General features: G+C 31.7%; 1 protein-coding gene across 7 annotated transcripts in view; it reads right to left on the bottom strand.

Annotated features, from left to right (window-relative positions):
* The window catches only part of LRP1 (LDL receptor protein 1), a 627,804-nt gene that overhangs the window by 299,619 nt on the left and 304,893 nt on the right, over positions 1–23,292 (bottom strand). For all 7 annotated transcript variants that reach the window (XM_085820318.1, XM_085820321.1, XM_085820322.1 and 4 more), the window contains 5 exons: positions 20,795–20,929; positions 19,014–19,145; positions 9,349–9,478; positions 8,394–8,672; positions 7,671–7,795 (listed from right to left, as the gene is read on the bottom strand). In XM_085820318.1, coding sequence (XP_085676444.1) covers positions 7,671–7,795; positions 8,394–8,672; positions 9,349–9,478; positions 19,014–19,145; positions 20,795–20,929 — 801 coding nt within the window. The remainder of the gene's footprint in view (positions 1–7,670; positions 7,796–8,393; positions 8,673–9,348; positions 9,479–19,013; positions 19,146–20,794; positions 20,930–23,292) is intronic.

Genomic DNA, 23,292 nt, shown 5'->3' with positions numbered 1-23,292 from the left:
TTTTTAAATGAATAGATAAAGATTGAACTGTAATAATTTAGGTTTAAGTAATTAAAAAATGTTTAATTTTGTTCTTATAAGATTTCATGAAGTTTCAAATTAAATTTTCTTTTTACACATGCTTGTTTCCTTTTACACAATTTTAAAACAAAGGTTAAAATTTTTTGGAACAGCACCCCCACTAATTTTAGCTACAAGTTGCCACTGGTGAGGAGCCCTTACATTCACCACATTTAATTGTTTAGTGTGTTTTCATAGCATTATGGGCTCTTTTTTCTTTGAAAAGCATGTGCAAAAGCTGGATAAAAGACTTGCTCAATTACTAAAAAATGCTACTAGCAACTGCTGCATGAAAAAGTGATACCACACTTAGAGTAACATAATGTCCTTGACACAGTGACGCTCATGCAAGATGGAGCACCTCCTCATATCACAACCAAAGTGAAAATGTTCTTAAGTGCCTTCACTGAAGAGCAATTAATTAGAAGTCACTGTAGAAATGAGTGCCCTCACTGGACTTAACATCACTTGATTTTGGCTTTGGGGTTATATCAAGTTCAGAGTAAACTGCAAAAGCTCATCTTCTTTGGTGCAGTTAAAGGATGCCATTCATCACAAAATCTCTTGCATCTATTCGGATATGCTGTACGCTGCTGTAAGATGTTGTAACTCGATTGCAAACTGTAACTTGTGGTGACAGCAGATATATAGAATAACAGTAATATGCTTGCAAATATTTGTCTACATGCTAATAAATGTATTTTCCCTTGAAATGTGTGATTTGCTCTCTTACAGCACCCTCTATTAGCGAAAATGTTAACTATTTTTTTCCTTTACCCAAAACTTCCCCCTTCATGAGAATAACGTTTTTGAAAATCACGTTCAATTCTACCACTTCCTTTAATTTTTATGAATTTTTAAAATATTTATAGACTTGTGGAAGACCCTATATATATATACATATGTGTGTGTGTGTGCACAGAGAGAGAGAGGATATATTTAAGATAAAATTATAAAATTTAACTTTAAGAGCACTTGTAATCTCCATTACGGCTTCTCTTTTCTATCATAAAACTAGTACAGTCAAAAGTCTTTAATCCGGACTCGTCGGGACTTCGGCGATTCCGGATTATAGATTATCAGTTTAAATCTGGTAAGATGGCATGCAGAAATTATAAAATTAAAAATATGAAACCGTAATTTATGAAATAAAGAGCAATAATGATCTAAAGGGTATCAAAATTTACCAAAAAAAAAAAAAAAAAAGCGCTTAATATTTATTTGTTTACTTTATTAAACATTTCTTTCAACGCACGCATGTACAAAGCATACATTACGCATAGTCGAAATTAGAAAATTGTCACCAGAAAACTATTTGATGTGTATTCATGATAATTCTAATGATGAGGAAATCGATTTAAACTATATCAGAGTACATCGAGATGAAACACTACATTTAGTGAGGAATTATAAGCCGAATAAAATAAAAACATCTGCCCTGAAGATGAGGATAGTACTGACAGATACACTTCCAGCTCATAGCGCGCCACGACATCCCCCCCCCCTCCGCCGCAGAGTAGCATGAAATTGATAAACAGATTTCGGAATGGTTACAGGAACAAATCACCTCTCTGTCACTTTCTTCATGCCTTTATCCATTTTTTGCAGCAATTCCACTTTTTGTTTAATGGACATCGAAACATGCTTTCGCTTTGGCAGCTCCAGAATTGGAAACTCCTTTTGACATAATCGAAAGTTCAAGCTTACTTTTTATAAAATTGCTCTAACAGTCTGCAAAAAATAATAAACCGAATCCAATTCAAAGATTAAGGAACAACACAATTTGCAACATTAACTGAATTAAATAATTTTAGCTTAGCTTATACCGTCTGTTATACATTAAACGTGCATGCGTAAACGTATTATGCGCATGCATAAACCCATATGTGCATGTGTAAATACATCTTTCTGAGCTCACTCATTTCAAAACTGATTCCTGTAATATATTCTCATATAACACCGGTACATGTACATGATGTATAAACATAACTTCACTATTTTAAATCTAGCATCTGTACTCTATGGGCTTTTCTTTCATTTGCCTCAGCATTGCTAACTTTATATCTACCATTTCACTTCTTATAGCCCTACACAATATAATATATGTATGAAAAACCTTCACCTATGTTTATCTATGAATTTAGCTTAATAAAGGTAACTTGTGAACACTTCACCCATGTCTTCATGAAACATCTACATTACTATCTAAAAATATTATTATTATAAATGTGCATAATACATTTTCTATATACATCTAAATATTGTCTTCTAAAACTTAAGCACACAATGCAAATTAGTAATTTTCAAAAGAATAGTTGAATTTGAGCAAGTGAAAATTATTCAGGATGTAGATCGCAGTATGCAAATATCACATGTTACAGCCAATCATACTTACTTTCAGATCATAACCTAATGAGGCAGCTGTTGAAACCGTTAACATTCTGAAGGATTTAAAGAGGTTCATTTAAATGCTGATACAAAGTGTTTATAACTTTTACATGATAATTTTTGTGTTTCTATGGCTAAAAGAATATGAACGACAGACAAGAAAGACTGCCATACTGTTAGATGTATTGAAACAGGATAGTAAAAAAGGGTGTTGCTCTTTTCTTTGGCATTGATCATTCAGTAATTTCTTGAATATGGAAACAATTCCAGTAAGTCAAACAGCTGTCTGGATACCTGTGCCTTGTTGAGTATAGGTTATCATCCTTTCTGAAGACAAGCATATTGCTATAGAAGCCAAACAGAATCAACGAGTGATTTCCACAACTGTTACATCCATGGTTGCAGTGTCACTTGGTAAGATAGTATTTGCCAGTACTGAAGCACAACTGAAGGTTTCAAGTGAAGGGACTGCATGCCTAAGTATAAGTATCTGTATTCCAGTAACTGCCTAACCCAGAAGTGCAAGTGCAAGAATAAAGTGGTGTTGTCAACATTTCATGAAACATATGGAATCAGGCTCAGGACATCATCAAACATGACAAATTAATATGTGGCAGTATTATGATGTGAGCTGATGTTTCAATGGGATATTGCACCCTACTCCACATGTTTAAAGATGGTTCTTTAATGGCTGCATAGCATCCGGATGAAGTCTTACATCACATTATGAGACTCTGCAGTGTAGCAGTTGGTCCTGATTTTCTCCTAATGAATGCTAATTCCCATTCTCATTGAGACTGCAACATGAGCCTGAAGAATTATGACATTTCTCTTATGGAATGGCCACCATTCCACTCAACTTAATTCCAATGGAAATCTTTAAAATGTCTTTGGACATGCATGTCTGTTTCCTCCAGCCAGTTTCAGACTAATGGAAACTGCTCTAATGTAGGAATAGATATTGTTAGCACTTACGATAGTTGATCATCTCACTGAAAGCAATTTGTTATAGCAATTTCCCTTGGTTTCAGCGAGATGTGTCGCACACCTTATTAACACAGTTTTGTTTGTTTGCTTTTAGCTTTAAACATCAATACGTTAATAACGCAAATGAGATGTCCTTATATAATTTACAAAAATAAAATATTGCTTGCATCCATCTTTAGACATAATGCTTGTTTTCTTTCATGCATAAACACATTTGCTACTCGCATGTGCAATTACTTTTCCATTTTTGTTGATTTTTAATGTTGTGTGCTTAACTTTCGTAAATAAGTGTGCTATAACCCATCTATGGCTGAGTGGATTAGACTACTGAATGCTAGTATTTTGTCTGGGGGTTTGGTTTTCTATAAATGGAATATACAGAGTTTTTTTTTTGGGGGGGGGAGGTTGCTCTTATGTGTAATGTGAATATGAACTAATTTTCTTTTATGAAGTCCTTCTCCAAGGTACTTCTCATCTCAGGTATATAGCCTTCAGATATTTTGCTGTATTCAAGAAGCAAATCTCATGCATCACTAAAATTGCAAAGATAATTTTTTATATCAACTCTGTCTTGAAACACATTCTAAAGATTTTAGATACACAACTAACTCTGGATGTAGTGAACTCAGTTAAGTAAGTTTTGGAACTATAGTGAATCAAAGTCATTGGCTCTGATTTGCATTTGCATAAAATGTACATTAAAAATACTTTTTTTAAATAATGTTTGGTGTGAACACTTGAGTTTGGTAATAGTGAACCAAAAAATTAAAACTGCCCCCTTCCCAAAAAAGTGGAAATAATAACTTACTTCAAAACTCTTTATAAAAGTTTGGAAGAACAGGCTAAGAGCAATAATGTAGCTCACTATGCATTTATAAAGCCTACTAACAGACAAAAGAACGTTATCCAGATATTTTTAAATCCTTTGCATTCATATAAACAACAGCTAGATGCTCAGTTGTAGAGCTTCCACCAATATATTAGAACATTAGTCATTAGTTTTCTGAGTTCTTCAATGAATTGTGAATCAATTATTTAAAGTTGTCATAGTTCATCTCTTATTTGAATATATCCCCCTTTTTTTAACAACTGTGCTTCCAGTACATAGCCATCATCTATGTGCTAGTCACATTCTTTGGTTCTACAGTTATTGTGTCATGCAGTCTTGCAATTATTGACACATATAATGCAATTCCATATAAGAGAAAAAATCTCAATGGTGGCAGAACATTACAAAGGTCCTTGGGGAAAAATAACAACCTTGGTTAAGAATCACTATTCATTAATATTCTAGCAATTTATTTCCTGAGAAAGGGAGTTTTTAAAGGAAAATTCTTTAATATGGGTCTTTTAGGAGTTTGGAAAACTATATTTCTTAGCAGTAGTATATTGTTTTTTTTTTAAAAAAAAAAAAAAAAAAAAAAAAAAAAAAAACTTATAAACATATTTTCTACCTTGATATGCAATTGGGAGTTCAAAGCTTTACTTTGTACAAGCTTCAGCCAAAAATTTCCATCGCCTTTTTTTTAGTCCAAAGGGGCTTTGTCCTTGAACAACTATTGTTTTCGTTTTGGCACTTTGTGTCGAATCACTTTTCATAAAGGTAACACACAAAATGTTAAAAAAACACCATTTTGGACGTAATTTAAAATCTGAAACCTTTATTTTTTTTTTTTATTTTATTTATTTATTTATTTATTTATTTATTTATTTTTTTTTAAAGTCCAAAGGGTCTTTCTCTGAAAGATTATTGTTTTCATTTTGCAATTTTGCGTTGGTTCACTATAAATGTCCGTTTAACTTTTCAAACTGTTGCCATCAAATGTTACAGTTCTGCATTACATTTGAAGAAATTAAATAATGAAAAACCTGCATAAATGTATGTTTATTTCTCCCATTGTGATAAAACAATGGTACATAGAGCCATCGAATTTTGAATGACATAATCCTCGTACGAATATGCGCATGTGGAAGCCAAAATTTGAAATTTGGAATTTGTTTTATTATTGATTTTATATTTTGTAAAACTTTTAACGAATTTTTGATTAACAAACTCAAGGATTTCAAAGCGAGCAATGGCAACGTTGTACAGAAAAAACATTTTTATCTCCAGCATGCGAGTCTCTGTATAGGAAATTCTAAAGATATGCTCATTTTAAAACTATTTTGCGATATTGCTGTTGAACTGAATTTTATAGTTTAAACGCGAAGAACGTGATATTTAATAAATAAATGTATTACACAAAATGTTAAAAAAACACCCCTTTGGACGTAATTTATTTTTTAAAATTCAGACAAAGAGAGGTGACTCTCATTTCCTGAAACAGATGTGAAGTTGCGTTGTATATTTCAGCAATGAAAGAGAATGGAAAGAGAAATGAAATAAGGATGATCCCCAGAAAGTGCTGGCTTTTGGTGAAATTAGTCACAAAACGGGTTAGTTCAATTTAGTCCTAATCAATTTAGTTCTAGGTTCTAAACAATTTGAGGGTCAAAATAGAAAGTATTTTCTTCGTAAGAGGACTAAATATTTTTGATGGCATCAAATATGGGTTTTTATTAGCAAACATATATTGAAAGACATGTATTGGAAGTTATGTAAAAAAGCTAAGAGTAATATCTTACTAAACAGATAACTTCCTGTATACCTTGAGTACAGATGACAGTGACATTAAGAAAAAACTTCTGTTAATTCATCCAGAAGTCATGGACAAAGTATTACTTCAATGATGTACTTTACGGTGTCTTTATAGTGAAGAGAGAGTACAATGATGTACTGTACAGAGAATCTTTCAACATACCTGTGCTGAAGACAAAAATTGAGCAGTAGCCAAGTTATTGGGCAATAATTAAGAGTTGCTTGTGTGGGAAGTTAGCTACGAAGATGAAATAAAATGAATAATATTACAAATGAGAAAATTAGTGTAGAAATGCCATCGATGAACTGCAAAATGAAGTCACAGAAACTGCAGCAGCTATTTAATATTTTCAAAAGTGGTGAGAGCAGGCTATTTTATCAACTAATACTGGATAAAATATTGATAAAAGATAAGTACGTACTATTGTGAATATGTGTTACCATATCATGCTCAGGGAAAATAAAATTGCTACTACCAGGAAAATTTAAGAACCTCAAATGTTTATATAGGATGTTTTTAGTTCAGTATTCAGAATTATTCACATTTATAACCAGTCATCAGAAAAATATGAAACTTTGTATATGACATAATAAAGGGATGTTGAGGATATTTAGCTAAGAAGCAACTTTATTCCACTGCAATTCAACACTAAATGTTAGTGGTGCGATTAAAGTTGGAGTTACAACTAACTCTACTACCTCTGAGGAGGAATCTGTCCTCCAGAAAGAGCAACCAATGATTCTCTAGCTTCAACGTTCACTGTCATTCTTTTGGAAGCCTGAACCTGTTCAGAGCCCTATCAAAATCTAAACCATCTCTACAGCAGTTGGTGCAAAACTGACACTTCAATAAAATAATTTAATTAACAAAAGGAGAATGTGTAAACTTAAGATCACTGTGAGTGGTGAGCCCACTGGAAGCAAATACTCTGTGAATGTTTGTAGGTTTTGTAACTCTCATTAAGTAGCATTGAAGATATCTGTATCTCTATTACAGATGTTTCACATTAAAATACTCTCTTATGGCAAGATATGGAATTATATATTTGGCTAAATGCCACTCCCTTGCTTTTACTGTATCATAAGCGAAGTTTTATACTTTTGTTTTACTACTGGTTATGGCTGTAAGTAGCTTTGAATAGGGAAACTTTAAATACAGACACCAAGTAAATGTATACAACTTTCAATGAAATGTCAATTTAACAATAAAATCAAGATGACATAATCTATTTCTTAAAATTCTGCTCCTGGTGGACAATTGCATAATTAATCTCAGTGTTAAAAATTTAGAATTCAAAAGGAGGCAACATGCTTTTATTCCCTCATTTATTCAAGTCCTTCCATTAAATATATCAAGGCATTAGCTATATTTATTACTAGCCTGTCATTCATGCTCTATTTAATATCTCTATTGACACCATGACAACAAGCATTATGTAACGAACCTGAATTTTATCACATAAGTAATAAAAGTAATTAATATTTTAATAAAAGTAATAATAATAAAGTAATTAATATTTTAATTCATCAAAATAAGCTACATATTGAAGCATAATATAAACAAAAATATATTAAAATACATGAGCAGAAATCTTACCAGAAGAATTACGTTTATGGTAAATGAGTAAATCTCTCAATGAATCTCCCAAATTGCCTTGTACCATAGAGATAGTGTCCTCCTTTCGCTTGCTTGCTTTGAATATAGCACCACCTGACTTAAGCCTAAAAAATATATAATTGCATATAAAAAAATGGTGTAATTAAATGCTTCAAGATAAAAACAAAAATGAAAACTGAAACAAAAAAAGCTATTTTGTGGCACAAATGTGCTAACTAAAAGCAAACAAATATTAACATATAAAAAAATGCTTCAAGATAAAAACAAAAATGAAAAATGAAATAAATAAAAGCTATTTCATGGCACAAAGGTCCTAACTAAAAGTAAACAAATATTACAAATTTCTTTTCATAATGATAAATTTTCAAAGAAAAGGAACATTTTAACACCAAATTTGGATAATGATGATTATGCAAGTGCCAAGATCAGAGAAACAACTCCAATAAAATATAAAATAAAGGTGTAAGACATGTGGATTGATAAAATAATGATTGTTTTATTAAATACGTTACATAGCAAACAAATGCAGAATACTAAGGCATATTATCAACCTGATATTTAAACAACTAACAAATTATACAAACTCAAATAAAAATTCAACAAACAAACAGATAAAAGTATGGGGGAATGACATCTGAAAAAATTTCAATGATAACTTTCCCAATTTTAAAATACAAATATTTACACAAAGTTTATGCTTACATCTCAGTCCAGTAGATTTCATCACCATATACAGCAATAGATACAGGTTTTTCAAGCACATCATGGCTAATTATTACTTCCCTTCTACTTCCATCTAAATTAATTCTTTCAATTGTATGTGTGCGAGCATCAGTCCAATACAATTTATCTTCTTCAAAATCAATGGCCAAATCTTGAACTAACTGCAGGGAAGACTTGATGAAGATCCGACGTTGGCTTCCATCTAATGCAGCAGTTTCAATTTTAGGTGGAACTTCCCAGTCACACCAAAACATGACACTAAAAGCAAAAGTGGGAGATTACATCAGATATATTACGCCGCTCAGCTCTTCATGTTTTTAGAAATTATGGACAAAAACTAAATTTTTTTTTCGGCATGCAACTAAATATTTTCCTGTTATACCATGCCATATCTACAGTTTTCCTTTGCTCTAAGATATTGCTTCAATACTTAACCTTTTTATTTAACTTTCTTCTTTAGTATAGCAGCCTTCTAACACTTAAAAAAGTATCTGAAATTGATTTTGATACTTAAAACTGGTTAAATCCAAAACAATTAGATTGCAAAAATTGATAATTCTTATATAAGTGTATTAATATTTTATCTTATCCTATTTTTAAAAAATAATCTTTTGTAATACATTTTTCAGTTTAAATAAGATACTTTCCAAATATCTACATAATAAATTAAAATTACATGAATGAAATTTAAAATTCATGAATTTAATTAACATTTCTGAGAACTATTTAAAAATTCATGAAAGCAGTCTTAAAACTTTTTACAACCATAAAATTATTATCCTAATACGGATTAACACAAAGGAATTTCACATTTTAAATGCACTTTAATAAGATATCTAAGAATTAGTAGCTTTTTTGGATAGAAAAACCTTTTCCTTCATAGGTCATCATTTTTTAACAAGGAAGTGGGAGAAGAATAATACAATTTACTCACCCCTGGTAAGGATGAACAACTAAATTCCTCGGTTTTGACATACTTCCAGATACCACAACATATCTGTTACTTCCATTCAGATGGGAAACTTCTATTGCACCAAATGTTGCATCAATCCAGTACATGTTGCCTATATTATCATTACTTTAATTGATATTGTACAGGAAAGTAATTTTAAACAAGTAATAATATATTAAAATTATTTTTTATGTTTTATGTTACCATAAATGTAACTGCTAGTAATATTTTTGAAGTTTTCTATATAATACTGAAATTAAAGCATAGGCAGTAAATTTGCTGATTAAATTGTAAAATTATAAAACAAATAACCCCCCCCCTCCAAAAAAAAGAGCATTTATTTTACAAGCACCTCATTCAACAAGGATGAAATTATTACAATTCTGGGCTGCCTGCAAGCACAGACAGGGTTCGTACACGTTTCTGCACATGGAAATTAAGTACTTTTAAGGACCATTAATGAAAAAAATTAAGGATCCATCAGCCAATAAGAGCTAAAAAATTGAATTCAATCAGCTTATATCTGAATTTCACTTTTGTAATAACATTCTAAGAATAAAATAGATCCGTGAGTAGGATGCATTCTTATTAAACATAACTTTAAAACAAATTTGAGAACGAAATCCACATTATAAAATTTATCAAATAGCATTAAATATTTTACACGTATAATACTTGAACATATTTGAAAGAAGATTGGGGACATTTCATTTACATTTTATTAACAACTTTATGCTGATTTTTTCTTTTATGTCTCATTTTGCCATGTACTTACTCAGTCTAGAGGTTTAGTAAATTTTATGTCAAATGACATAGGTTAAAATGAGAAATAAAATCATAATTAGCATGATTTGTAGCAGAAGATTAACTGTTGCTAGTGCTGCTGCTTGCCAATATAGAGACCTGTTGATCAGAAAAAAACCTGAAAGCCTGTTGTAGGTAAGGTATTTCTCCCACATTTCTTGGCATGTCTTCGTGGTGTGGTGGTCTGCACACTCGGCTCATATTTGAGAGGCCCACAGTTTGATTTCCGGCAAAGGCTTTGCATATTTTTCATTTTTCCTGCTTCCAAAAAATGCCTAATGTCTCTACAGAGCAGCCCGAACTAAAAGGGTGGTGGATGATGATTCTCCTCACCCAAGATTTGGTCATTGGTTCCCCTAAAAACCTAGTTGCCTTTTAAAAGGGGGAGTATATAAGGTATTTTTCCTGCCTTCTTGGCATGCCTTCGTGGTATGGTGGTCTGCAGGCAGGGTGCGTATTCCATAGGTCCGCGGGTCAGTTCTCGGTGAAGACACTTTTTCATTTGTTCCTGTTTAAAAAAAGTCCTGATGTCTCTACAAATGTTGTACCTTCATACAGAGTTTCTGGGATTGTAACCTGGTTAATATATTTTAAGATTCCAATAAGCCACTAATATAGCAGACGTGATAAATTGTTTTGTATTATTTTAAGTCTCATTAGATGCAAAGAACAAGTTTACAATAATTTTTACAATTCCGTGCCATATCTTGTGGCCACAGTAATGATTATTGAAAAGCAATAACTTCCTTTAATACACATAGATAACTTTTAAAAATGAGCAGTCAGTTATAAATAATTAAATTAGATAGTTAAATACTCTCAGTTGTTAATTCTTTTTTTATATAAATGACTGTCAAGGCGAAAAGATTAGAAACATTTTTGGTATTTTCGATGCTTGTATCTAGTGAAAAGTTGAGAAAATAAAGAGAAGATAAAACAGTTTAAGAAAGAGACTTCTAGCATCAGAAGTACAACATTCAAACATTATATTTTCCGTGTCCTTTCAAAAATTCTTCACAATGTATGAAATTCATCATAAAATTTTTGTAAAAGACATCCATTATGTTTTAATACAACGAAGCTATTTTTTTTATTTTGTCACATTTTAATGGAGCCTTCTAGAATTGTGGGTCTTCAAATCCTTCTAAACTTTCTATGTTGCAATGTCTAAACTCCTAAAGAAAAATTAGCCCTACCAATTCTGTAATAGAAAAAAGGCCAGAAATAGTTTGAAAAAAAAATCAGTGGAAAAAAGTGTGAAATTAATTTTATAGAGGAAACTGATGCATATTCTAATAATTTTGAATATTCTGAAAAAATTACATGGGAAAACTTTTTACCATTAAAAAATTGAAAGGAAGAAATTTTTAATTAATTACATAGCTATTTTGCTTTTTGCTATGAATTGTTTTGTAAACTGTGCTTTATAACATTTATTATCTTGTTTATTTTTCATATTAAAAATACTGTATAATAAGTCGCCTAAACAGAAAGTAATGTCTCTTCATAATATGACAGCAAAAAAATATAAATGTTCTATTTTAATTTTATTTTTTAAATATAATTTCAATATATAGCCATTAATTTAGTTAAATTTATCAATGTTGTATTGTTTTTTTAAAAAAAAATCGACGAAAAATTCCCAGATCTCCGAATAAAAAATTTTCTATAGAAAGTGGTATTAAAATTGCCAAAATGCTGATAAGTCACCAAATTTCGAGCCGTTTTATAAAAGAATTCACATCCACAAAAGCAGAAAGTTGTTTAAGAGCTAATTTTGAAATGCTTTTGTTTCACTTCTTGTTCAGAAAATCCAAGTACCCTTTATATTTGAAATACGAGGGCTATCCAGAAAGTAGATTACGTTTTGGAATAAAAAATAAACAAAGTATAGGAAACAAATTTTATTATATACAGATGAAAGCCACACTCAAATACTACTTTTCTACATAGTCACCATACAAATTAAGGCATTTATCGTAGCGATGTACGAGCTTGGAAATTCCTTCGTCGAAAAATTCGGCCGCCTGCGCCTTCAACCACTTCGTTACCTCTTCTTGCAGCTGTGCGTCGTCATCAAAACGCTGCATAGCCAGCCACTTCTTCATTGCTGGGAATAGGTGGAAGTCGCTCGGTGCCAGGTCGGGACTGTACGGCGGATGAGGAAACAACTCCCACTTAAAAGATTCAAGAACTTTACGAGTGACATTTGCCGTGTGGGGCCGGGCGTTGTCGTGAATCAACAAGATCTTAGAGCTCAACATTCCTCTGCGCTTGTTTTGAATTGTTCTTCTGAGTTTTTGGAGAGTTTGGCAATACCTTTGAGAGTTTATTGTAGTGCCTCTTTCCAGGAAGTCCACCAAAATTACACCTTTTCTGTCCCAAAAAAACAGTCGCCATCATCTTCCTTGCCGACATTGTTTGCATGCATTTCTTGGGTTTTTGGGGAGAACTTGTGCGCCCCCACTGCATTGATTGCAATTTCGTTTCACAGTTCACATGTTTCACCCATGTTTCGTCACCAGTAACGATGCGATCGAGTAAAGAGTCACCATCCTTATGGTAAGCGTCCAAAAAGTTCAACGCTGCAGCCATTCGCTGATTTTTGTGGTCCTCTGTCAAGATTTTTGGAATCCATCTTGCACAAAACTTGTGGTAACCAAGCTTTTCGCTGATGATTTTGTGCAACAAACTTCGCGAAATTTGTGGAAAACTCAAAGAAAGTTCCGTTATTGTGAAATTTCGATTTTCACGGACTTTAGCATCGACTTTTTCGAGAAGTTCGGCGGTCACTATGCTGGGTCTCCCACTTCGATCTTCGTCGTGAACATTGGTTCGGCCATTTTGAAATCTTATGACCCACTGACGCACTCCACCTTCAGTGATAATGTTGTCCCCATACACTTCACGAAGCTGCCGATAGATTTCTATCGGTTTACAGTTTTTTGCAGTCAGAAACCTTATTACTGAGCGCACCTCGCAGCTCGCGGGATTTTCAATTAACGCAGACATTTCAAACCGTCACAGTATCTGAACGGAGCACAGCACGAACCTCTCACTAGCACGGCTAGATGCAGACTGAGCTGCGCAACGCTCTGACCCCCAAGATGGCCGCGCTAGCCCCGCCCCTAGCGGACACAGACGGAAACGTAATCTACTTCCTGGATGGCCCTCGTAGGAACAAATTATAACCCATGAACTCATTCAAAAGATAATCATATTCATCAGTGAATTGCCAAAAACAGTCCTCCAAAATGATAATTCACACTCAAAACAGCAGTTGTAAGAACAAGATCGAAATTTCAGATGATTAAAATTAAGGACCTTCTGACGATTTTGGCCGAAATTAAAGACTTTTAAAGACCAAAAATCGATTTAAAAAAATTTAAGGACTCTTAAGGACCATACGAACCCTGACAGAATATTAATAACTGAATCACCTGCAGCCATGATGGGCAGCAGTAATCATTCCTACAAAGCTGAATACAAAGTGGAATAGATTCTATATGGCAGACTTAGAATATTAAGAGTTCTTATTTTCCAAACACAATTTTCTGAAGCCAATGGTATCACTGTTGCATTGTCTCTACACAACTCTGAAGTAAATATTTCCAGTTGGCAAAAGATGTAGTGAACATGTGACCCAAGGTAGAAATGGCACATGATAACTAGCAAGGAAGGTCAGACAATATTTGATTGCCTGTAATAAAAAGGCGGTGCCTGCTATTTTATTGTCTTCTGTATCAATCAACTGCAGGACATTATATGTAATTTTTATCTCCAACTCTTATGTTTCAACAAGTGTGACTGACATATTCTGAAGCCTGTAAGTACCATAAAACAAATAAGCAATTACTGCATTATGTGATGATAGAAGCCTTAACAGGAAAATAAATTGTGCTGAAACAAAAGTCAAGCTTAATGTGGAATGTTGTGTCCTTGCATCTAACCATTCTATTAACAACTGACTCAAATACATGTAGTCCAGAAAGCACAATGAAGCAATAAAAATACAACTCTACTATTCACACTGACATAACCAGATAATGAAATACTGCATGTATTGACACAGATAAATATGCATTACACCGTTTATGGAAGGGAAATAAGCCTCAGATACAGTCAATCAATTCTAGACACAATTATTGTAAAAATCTATTTTCATTTAATGTAATTTAAATTAATTTGTAAATCAATTGTAATTTAATCTTGCATGTTCATAAACCATGACAAATGATAATGACCAAAGAATGGAAATTTTAATTTTTTGGGATGTATGTGTGCATATTACACTACTGCATGACTTAACATAATTACATTCTGAAATGAACCAAAAAAATCTAGATACGTCAATGTGTGAACAATGGCGTTAGATATAGGTATTACACTCCAAAATGGGATCCAAAATTATGCTGAGTTCATGATTCACAAAGATTTGCTTTCATTATCACTATGATTACAGTATAATACTGCAGTCAGCTTTATTACCCAGCTTGGAACTTAAGAAGACAAAAGAAGCGTGACAAAACAAATGTGGAGAGGACTGGAGAGAAGAGCAGGCATGAAGAAAAGTACAAATGTACTTGAGAAAATAATGCCTACTTTACAATGCCTGAAAGCATAATGATAGATGACTCATCAAAAAGTGTCTGACTTTAGATCAGACGTTTTACCTAATTCATTACATTCTCCATGCATAAGATTTACAAACAATTATTTCAATAGACTGAGATGCTTTTCATACAAATTATACACCACAAATTAAAAAAAATTCAAGATGAGACTTAATCTTACATAATCAGAAAAGTTTTATTCAGGTGGCATTTGCTAGCAAACAAAACACTAGCATCAAAATTAGAATAAAATTATTAAAATGTTCTTATTTTCCATAAATTTGCTATCAACACAGTAAATTAAATAAAAATTTTATAAAAAATTTATTATGAAAAGCAAGCTATGTTTAGCATATCATTTATCCTTTTAACATTTTACCTAATATATTAAAGGAATATTTTACTTAACAAACCATATGCATTTAAGAGCCTTAAAATTCAGTATGTACAAGAATATTTCCTTCTACATTATAACAGCAATAAAGTCTTTAAATAATGAGCATTTAAGGTGAAAACAGAACAAAAAATAATCATGAACCTTTTTTAAAATTTGCCTTATGTTAAATAATCGGCAGAGTAACTGCAAAATATAGCACAGGGAGTTATACATTCAAACCTAACTATAGTGAATCTGTTTATAACAAAGCCCCTCATATAACAAATGAAGTTTTTGGTTCTGTGTAATCTCCTTTATACTTAATGTTATTTCATGACATAAGACAACAAAAAGGATTGGATTGGATGGATTATTCAGTTATGGCAAAGCACACGAGGGCTATCTGCCTAAAGGGAGGGATGCCTTTCATGGAGGACTTTCTAAGGGAAACTGGCTCGTATACACGTTACACATGGGGAAAATCACGAAAACGCCCATGCAGCCAGCCTGTTCACGGGATTCGAACTTCGGACCGAACTACCAGTGTTCAGCGTCTTTACCGCTCAGCCGCTGGTGGGCAAGACAACAAAAAGAAATTTAATAGTAGTATGTAATAAGAATTGTAAGTAACCTTTAATATGATTTTTTGATTGAGAGTTATTATTCACTTCTTTAATGAGATGTTGCTAATTGGCCTTTATTATGATTCATCAAAAAGATTCATTATTGTGGGGTTCAACTGTATGTTTCAGCAAATATCACTGAAATATTAATTTTTAATATATACAGTTTAACAGATACTAAATTAAAAACTCCTTGCATATTATGGAAAAACCAGAAGAAATTAGCATTTCAGAGTTATGTAACAAGCAGATGAAGCTGTGCTGCAGATGAAGTAAGTGTTTTAATAGCATGATGACACCAGAATGATATTCTGATGGACATGAAACTTCAAACTGATGGATAAACAGGAAAAAAAAAAGTCAAGCAGAATAGTTTAAAATATTACAGCCATGATCATACAAAATTGTGTATAGAAAACATTAAAACCACAACATTATATGTTGGTATGCAATGGGAGAAGGAACGTAATCACAATCTAAAACTGCAAGATGATAGATAATACCAAATTGTGTTGAATATGGAGACAATTCCAGAATAAGTGATGATTACTAAATACCCAGCATCAAACATCATATGGCAATATCACTTCTATATGACTGCTATATAGCAGTAACAGTTTAATGCGACAGTTGACAATATCTTGCACAAGAAATTAAAGCTTCATTCATGTAAAATTCAACCAGTGAAAAAAGTGCTTCAAACAATCACAAGCACAACATAAATTCATGTAGATATGATGAAATGAGTTAAAAACAATGAAAGCTTCTTAGTACTATCATCTTCACTGATGAATTCACATTTCATATATCATGTACTGTGAACCCCTACAACTACAGGATATGGACTAGTGTATAGTTTAAATTTATAATTTAAAGATCGCACAGAATTGTAATTTGCCAATGGAGAAATAATAGTGAAAGAGAATGCATTAAATATAAATTTCTTGTAATTTAATTTCTAGAGCCATATCTTCGATCCAATGATTTTTGTACCCATAACTATTCATTCAGTATTACAGATTGCTAATCTGAAGACTGTAGTACAAGATTTTGTCAATTTACAAAAGCTTTTTATTCAAAAGGAAATCTTTCATTATAAAAGAAAATATTCAGATAGGTAAACATTCTATGAGTAGAGTATTAAAACGGCTTTTCTTTCATCTAATTATCAAATCTAATAATTTAGGTCTTTTTCTGGCATCACAAGCACAACTTGTGATGCCAGAAATCAGAAGTGGTGGTCATTTTATTCAGTACACACCTAATAGGCAGCCACCATTGCTTCCTATCAAACAAGCACAACTTGTGATGCCAGAAATCAGAAGTGGTGGTCATTTTATTCAGTACGCACCTAATAGGCAGCCACCATTGCTTCCTATCAAGGACAGACAGTTACAACCATGCCTTTTCAGGACTCGGATCCAGGCTCTTTGGTACTGCAAAGCCAACTCAGTAGCTTACTCCCCTAACCACTATAACATCTGAGCAGCAGCAGCAAAATTAGTTCCATATAATTTCATTCCACTAAAATACTACTCCTTGGTTTAACAATAATCTAAATCTAAGCATGCTTAATAGTTTTTTTATTGGCAGAAAAAGCCTTGGTTTAACAATCTAAATCTAATCTCCTTGAAGCTTGTCTTGAATCTAATCTTGAATTACTATTAAGCATGCTTAGATTTAGATTATTGTTAAACCAAGGAGATCTAAATCTAATCTCCTTGGTTTAACAATAATCTAAATCTAAGCATGCTTAATAGTAGTTTTTACTGGCAGAAAAAGCAATTAGGATGAGAGAAATGGAGAAGAAAAATGCATATTAGAAGTCAATGAACTAGAAAAAATATTGCAAGTCAAATATAATTTTTTTAAATATTTCTATAAGGAAAAAAAAGAATGTTAAATTAAGGTATATAGTAAAGTTTTTAATAAACTATAATAAGAACTCAAATTTTTAATATAATTCAGAAATTTTGGAAAATATTACACGTTATTAAATATTAAATTCTAAAGGAAGAAAGCAAAATTATGTAGCATCTAGACATGTAATACTCAAAAGTATTTGGATTGTAATATGCTTAGAAAATGACCATATGATGACTTTTGGATCATATATAATACATTCTGTGTTTACAGGTACACTGTGTTTTATACAAATACATCATAAATTGTAAAAGGATCATAGTTATATCATAGAACAATGAGAAAATTTCACATGACTATATTGAATATTTTCAATGATTTAACGATATTGAATATTACTGAAATATTTTAATTCCTTGAAGAGTATAACGTCTTATTGGATTAATAAAATGTTGTAATTATCTGTTTTACTGAAGCAATTGTCTAGAATAGGAGCACTGTGACATTACACTAGTCATTTAAAAAGTAGTACAGTGTCGCTTGATATCCATTCACATCTTTAATGACCTTACATTCATACCATTTTATATACTACATTCATGTCACTCTATGACATTATATCAAAGTTGCAGTGTGCCCTCACAACAACTTCACAATGTTGCAGCCTGAATATGCATCAACGTCACAGTGTGACTTCACAACATTGTCAAATTAAGACTTCACTTTAACGTCACAATATGATGGCACAAAAATGTTGCAGTCAGATGTCACATAAATGGGACATTAAGCCACACCTACAACCCCACTGTGACATTCAGATCTACATATTGTGACAGGTTTGCAATGTGACAGCAACGTCACCATGCTGTTGAGGTGTGTCTGCTGTTAACTTTTTTCCACAAATTATACCACAGCTGCAGAGTGTCCTTGTACATAATACTGTGACTGATTGCCTTCTTAAATTATGAGACTCTTAGGTAGCAGCAAGCAAAGATCATGAATTTCTGTGAATATGTGGGGTGATTTCACAATCTCCTAATAGATTAACTCATTTTGTCTTTTTATTATGTTTGCTTTATTCTAATTCCATCATGTGTATATCCACTTCATATTGCATTTATTTGCTGCTGTTCATGTTACACCTATACTGAATGAATTATAACAACTCCAAACATCAATATAATTCATTTCTGGTTTCAGTAATTTCGCTTTAAAACTGCAGTGTACTTCTTATAATATATAATGCATGATTTAGTAAATATTCAAGGCCAAAGAGAAAAAGAAATCTTGTAATAAATATCTTATGTAGAATTTTAAATAAAACATTTTCCATGAAAATATAATAATTAAACAACAATAAAAATTCACCTGCAATCCAGTCAATGCTAAAACCTTCAATAGAATCAAGGCCTTGGATAACAATCTCTCTTTGAGTCATATCACGTTTAACTCTAGTTATAGTTCCAGCTTCATTATCAGTCCAGTACAGATAATCCTCAGCTTTATCATAATAATAATAATAACAAAAATTGTACTTATGCAAAATAATAAACTAATATGGAAAAAATACTGATTTATACAGAAAAAATTACACTGAATGCTGTACCAAAGAATTTGCTACTGCTAAATAATAATATGGCAATGAACTTACAAAATTAATTTGCTGATTATAAACATCAATTATATTATCACATATAGTTTATCTGAAATGAGCTATAAAGTATGCTTGTATATTTTAGACACTGAAAAGACCCCTCCAAAAAAAAAACTTTTTACAAGTACACATTTGTTAATCGCGAACTTTCAAAAGTATAAAATTTTTTGCATAGAAAAATAAGTATTATTTTATCTTTACTGTTATTAATTAATAATCATTCCTCGTTAATTACCATTGATTTCTTATTAATCAGAATGTATTACGATGAAGAACAGCATCTTTTAGCTACTACATAATTAATTGATAATTTAAATAATCAAAACTTTCAGATTAATTCTACAGAATTAAAAAATAATTGAATAGAAATATCAGCATATCAGAAAATATTCAATATCTGAAATTTAGAATTATCAAGGCCACAAGGAAGTAGAAAAATCTTGTAGTATACAAAAAAATTAATACATAAAAAATTACAAATGCATTAAATTTAGTAATAAGCAGCAAAACGTTTTAATCTAATGGCAGGCACTTGCTTATTTAGCACTGGCCATTCCTAAGGTCAGAAGTGGTGGTCATTTTAATCAGGACGCACTTAATAGGCAGCCACCATTGCTTCCTATCAAGGACAGACAGTTACAACCATGCCTTTTCAGGACTCAGATCCAGGCTCTTTGGTACTGCAAAGCCAACTCAGTGGCTTACTCCCCTAACCACTATAACATCTGAGCAGCAGCAGCAAAATTAGTTCCATATAATTTCATTCTACTAAAATACTACTCCTTGGTTTAACAATAAACTAAATCTAAGCATGCTTAATAGTACCTATCCTGTGTTCTTTCATTAAAAAGATAGATTCCTTAGCTTTACAGTACTTATGTAATACTTCATATCACTGTATGACATCAAGCACTAAAGTCACAAAGGACTCATATCATTCAGAAAGTAAGCACTATTTCATTAAAAAGTATTTTTTAAGAAATTTTATTTTCAGAAGATATTTATACATCTCAGACTACATCCTGCATAGTACTTATTATAGTCCTCACAAATTAATATATATCTTCTTCATAGGAAATAGCTGTCCATAATATTAGCCATTTCTACACTTTATTTTTGGTCATCATTCTCAAAATGATGATTTATAGAAAAGTTTTAGATATATAAAGAAAGAAAACTTTCACAAAGGATGGTTTAAATGTGTCTATCTAAGTGAGGAGATGAGGTAAAATATATAAAAAGAATTTATGTATCACAGTTTCTAAAAGTAAATTTAAAAAACGTTTTTTAACAAAATACAGATAATTTCAGCATAGAAAAAATAAAATACATGAAACAACTAAATATCACTTAATTATTTTGATGACAAAAAGAATATAAATAATATACACTTAGTTTTCAGTAAAATGCCACTGTCATTGACTTAGTTTTCAGTCAATGACACAAACAAAATGCAAAACAAAAATATACTAATAATAATAATCAGTATGAATACCATCATAAAAATCCAATGATGAAGCCATTTGAATACGAGATACTGGAGCAAGCACTGGGATATTTCTCTTATCTTTATCCAAGGAAAGGCCATGAATTTCTGAATTCAAAGAATATAGTAGGAAGGCACTATTTCCTATAAATAAACATATGTAAAGAAATAAATATCAAATTAGCATCTTAATACAATATTCAATTTTTGCATTTAAACATGATAATAAAAACAAATGAATTTATAATTTGAATTCAAGCTATGCAAAAACTATGTAGCTCAAGCAAAATTATCACATGTACTTTTTCTTTACATTACAGATGCATGAGAAAAAGACTGCAATATATTTAACTAATTTCCACCTTACTACTTCATGAAAGCAATATTTATCAAAAAATACAAACACTTAAAAAATTAATTCTGACTAATACTGATGGAGGGTTATAAAGCAATTCAAATTTTGTTGTCAAGAACTCATTTTGAAACTAAAATATCATCCAGTGTAGCAATTTTTCCTGATTTAATAATGATGCATGTAATATAATTCTTGAATGGAAGATTGTGTTTGTGTTTTTTCTGAAGAAGAATATTCTGCAGTTGAGAAACATTGCATAAATCATGGCAAGAGCATTTTTAAATACAAAATAAATAAGAAAATATTCATATTATAAGAAAAACTATCAGACATTGCTTGCTTGCAAGAACAATAATAAAAGCTGGAAATGGTACATATGTTTACAACTCTGTCAAAAATAAAATCTCGAACCTCAAAAGGAAATATCTTACTTTAGTCAATCATGATGTATATTCACACAATGAAAAAGTAATAAATTAAATCCTGAAAAGCTCTTCCCCAAATGAAAATGCAAAGTATTCATCGGCCTAGGCACGCAGTTAAACTGAAAACATGTTATGACTTTTGACTGAATTTATTTAATATAACACAGCTTAACCCTTTCCAGCACGCTACCTTTTAACGTCGGAGTGTTGATAAAAATAAATAAATAAATAAATAAAAATAAAAATAAAAAATAACAAACACCCCCCCCCCAAAAAAAAAGGTAGGCAGTCTAATTAGTCCTAGAGGAGTACACAAGTAAAATTTTGTGAAGATAGCACTTATCCTTTTAATTCTGTGGGTGTGCCCAAAGTGGCTTGAATAGAGCTTCGAAACAAGCACTGTTGTCAATGAACTGACCGATGAGATGCGAAGAAACAAAGAAACAGACTCTCCAGTTGTCCTAGACCGGTGAGCCCGGTCTGGGCACACCTAGGGTTCACCGTTTGATTTTAGGCAAGATTTCATGGTAAAAATTTAAAACTAATATAGAATAAGAAGATTAGCATACAGCCAAAAAAAAAAAAAAAAAAAAAAAAAAAAAACATAGAAATTTCTTTTCAAGCAATTCCTTTCATACCCTAAAAAAAATATGGAAGATTTCTTTGAAAAATAAGGGTCTTAAAAAAACACATGGCTAAAATATATGGACTGGTTTGTGTTGAGCTGCCATCTACTATAAATAAAGAAGGTTCAGAGTAACCTACAGTAACCTATAAATTCGTTTTCATTCGATTTTTCAGCGCATACAGAAGGAAATTTTTAGGTGTGTCCAGACCGGACACGCTGTGCCGCAAAGACTGACTTAACTTTCTCTCTCTGATGCCAGACCAAAACAGAATATAGTATCTAGTTAACCCATTAGCTGCTGGTGTTGTGTTGATGCAACAGTAAAATTAAATGCGTATATAAATGTAACTACCTAAGATATTTTATACCAGATGATTTTGTGTAGGGAATATTATGAAGATTACTTCTGTAAAAAAATATTTGCTTTCAACAATCATTTTACTTATATTAATTAATCTCATACTTTAAACAAAATTTAAGCAAAATTTTCGACCAGGTATTTTTGCCGAAAATATTTAACGAAAGAATCGTCGTCTTTATGAGTGGTCTATTTTTAGTCAAGGTCATTGTTTATCAGAACATTAGGGCAATCAGATGTTTATATTTGTGTTGGGTAGGCAGGGAAAACCGCTGACGCAACGTCAGCAGGAAACGGGTAATCTTCTCTTTTTTTTTTTTTTTTTTCTCATTCCTTTTGATGTTCTGGCTGCTTTAAAAATGTCTATAACGAGGTATCTTACATTAGAAGAAGCCCTTTAAAGATTTTTTGATGAAGAAACAGATGATGATAATGTTAATAATGACCAGAATGAAACTGATATTGTTGTTGTTCCCCCAGAAATTGCAGGAGCTAGTGATGAAGAAGAAGGGAATGACAATGTTTTAAACAATGAAAATGATATTTTACCAAATGATATTGCTGGGGAAGTTAAAATTCACGTAAGAAATAAGTTTCAGCCTTCTAAAAGCAGTGGTAGTCATACGAAAAATTTTAAAAAGCAGAAAACTGAAAACTTGAAGTGGATAAAAAAGGAAAAGTAAGTTATGTTTCAGGAAGAGAGATAGAAGAGAAACTACAAAAGACAAAATACAAGGTAAA

The sequence above is a fragment of the Stegodyphus dumicola genome, chromosome 7, assembly GCF_044657685.1.
Source record: "Stegodyphus dumicola isolate Sdum_Otavi_A_Nest chromosome 7, ASM4465768v1".
Lineage (NCBI taxonomy): Eukaryota > Metazoa > Arthropoda > Arachnida > Araneae > Eresidae > Stegodyphus > Stegodyphus dumicola.
This window is presented reverse-complemented; position numbering and strand designations above follow the sequence as displayed.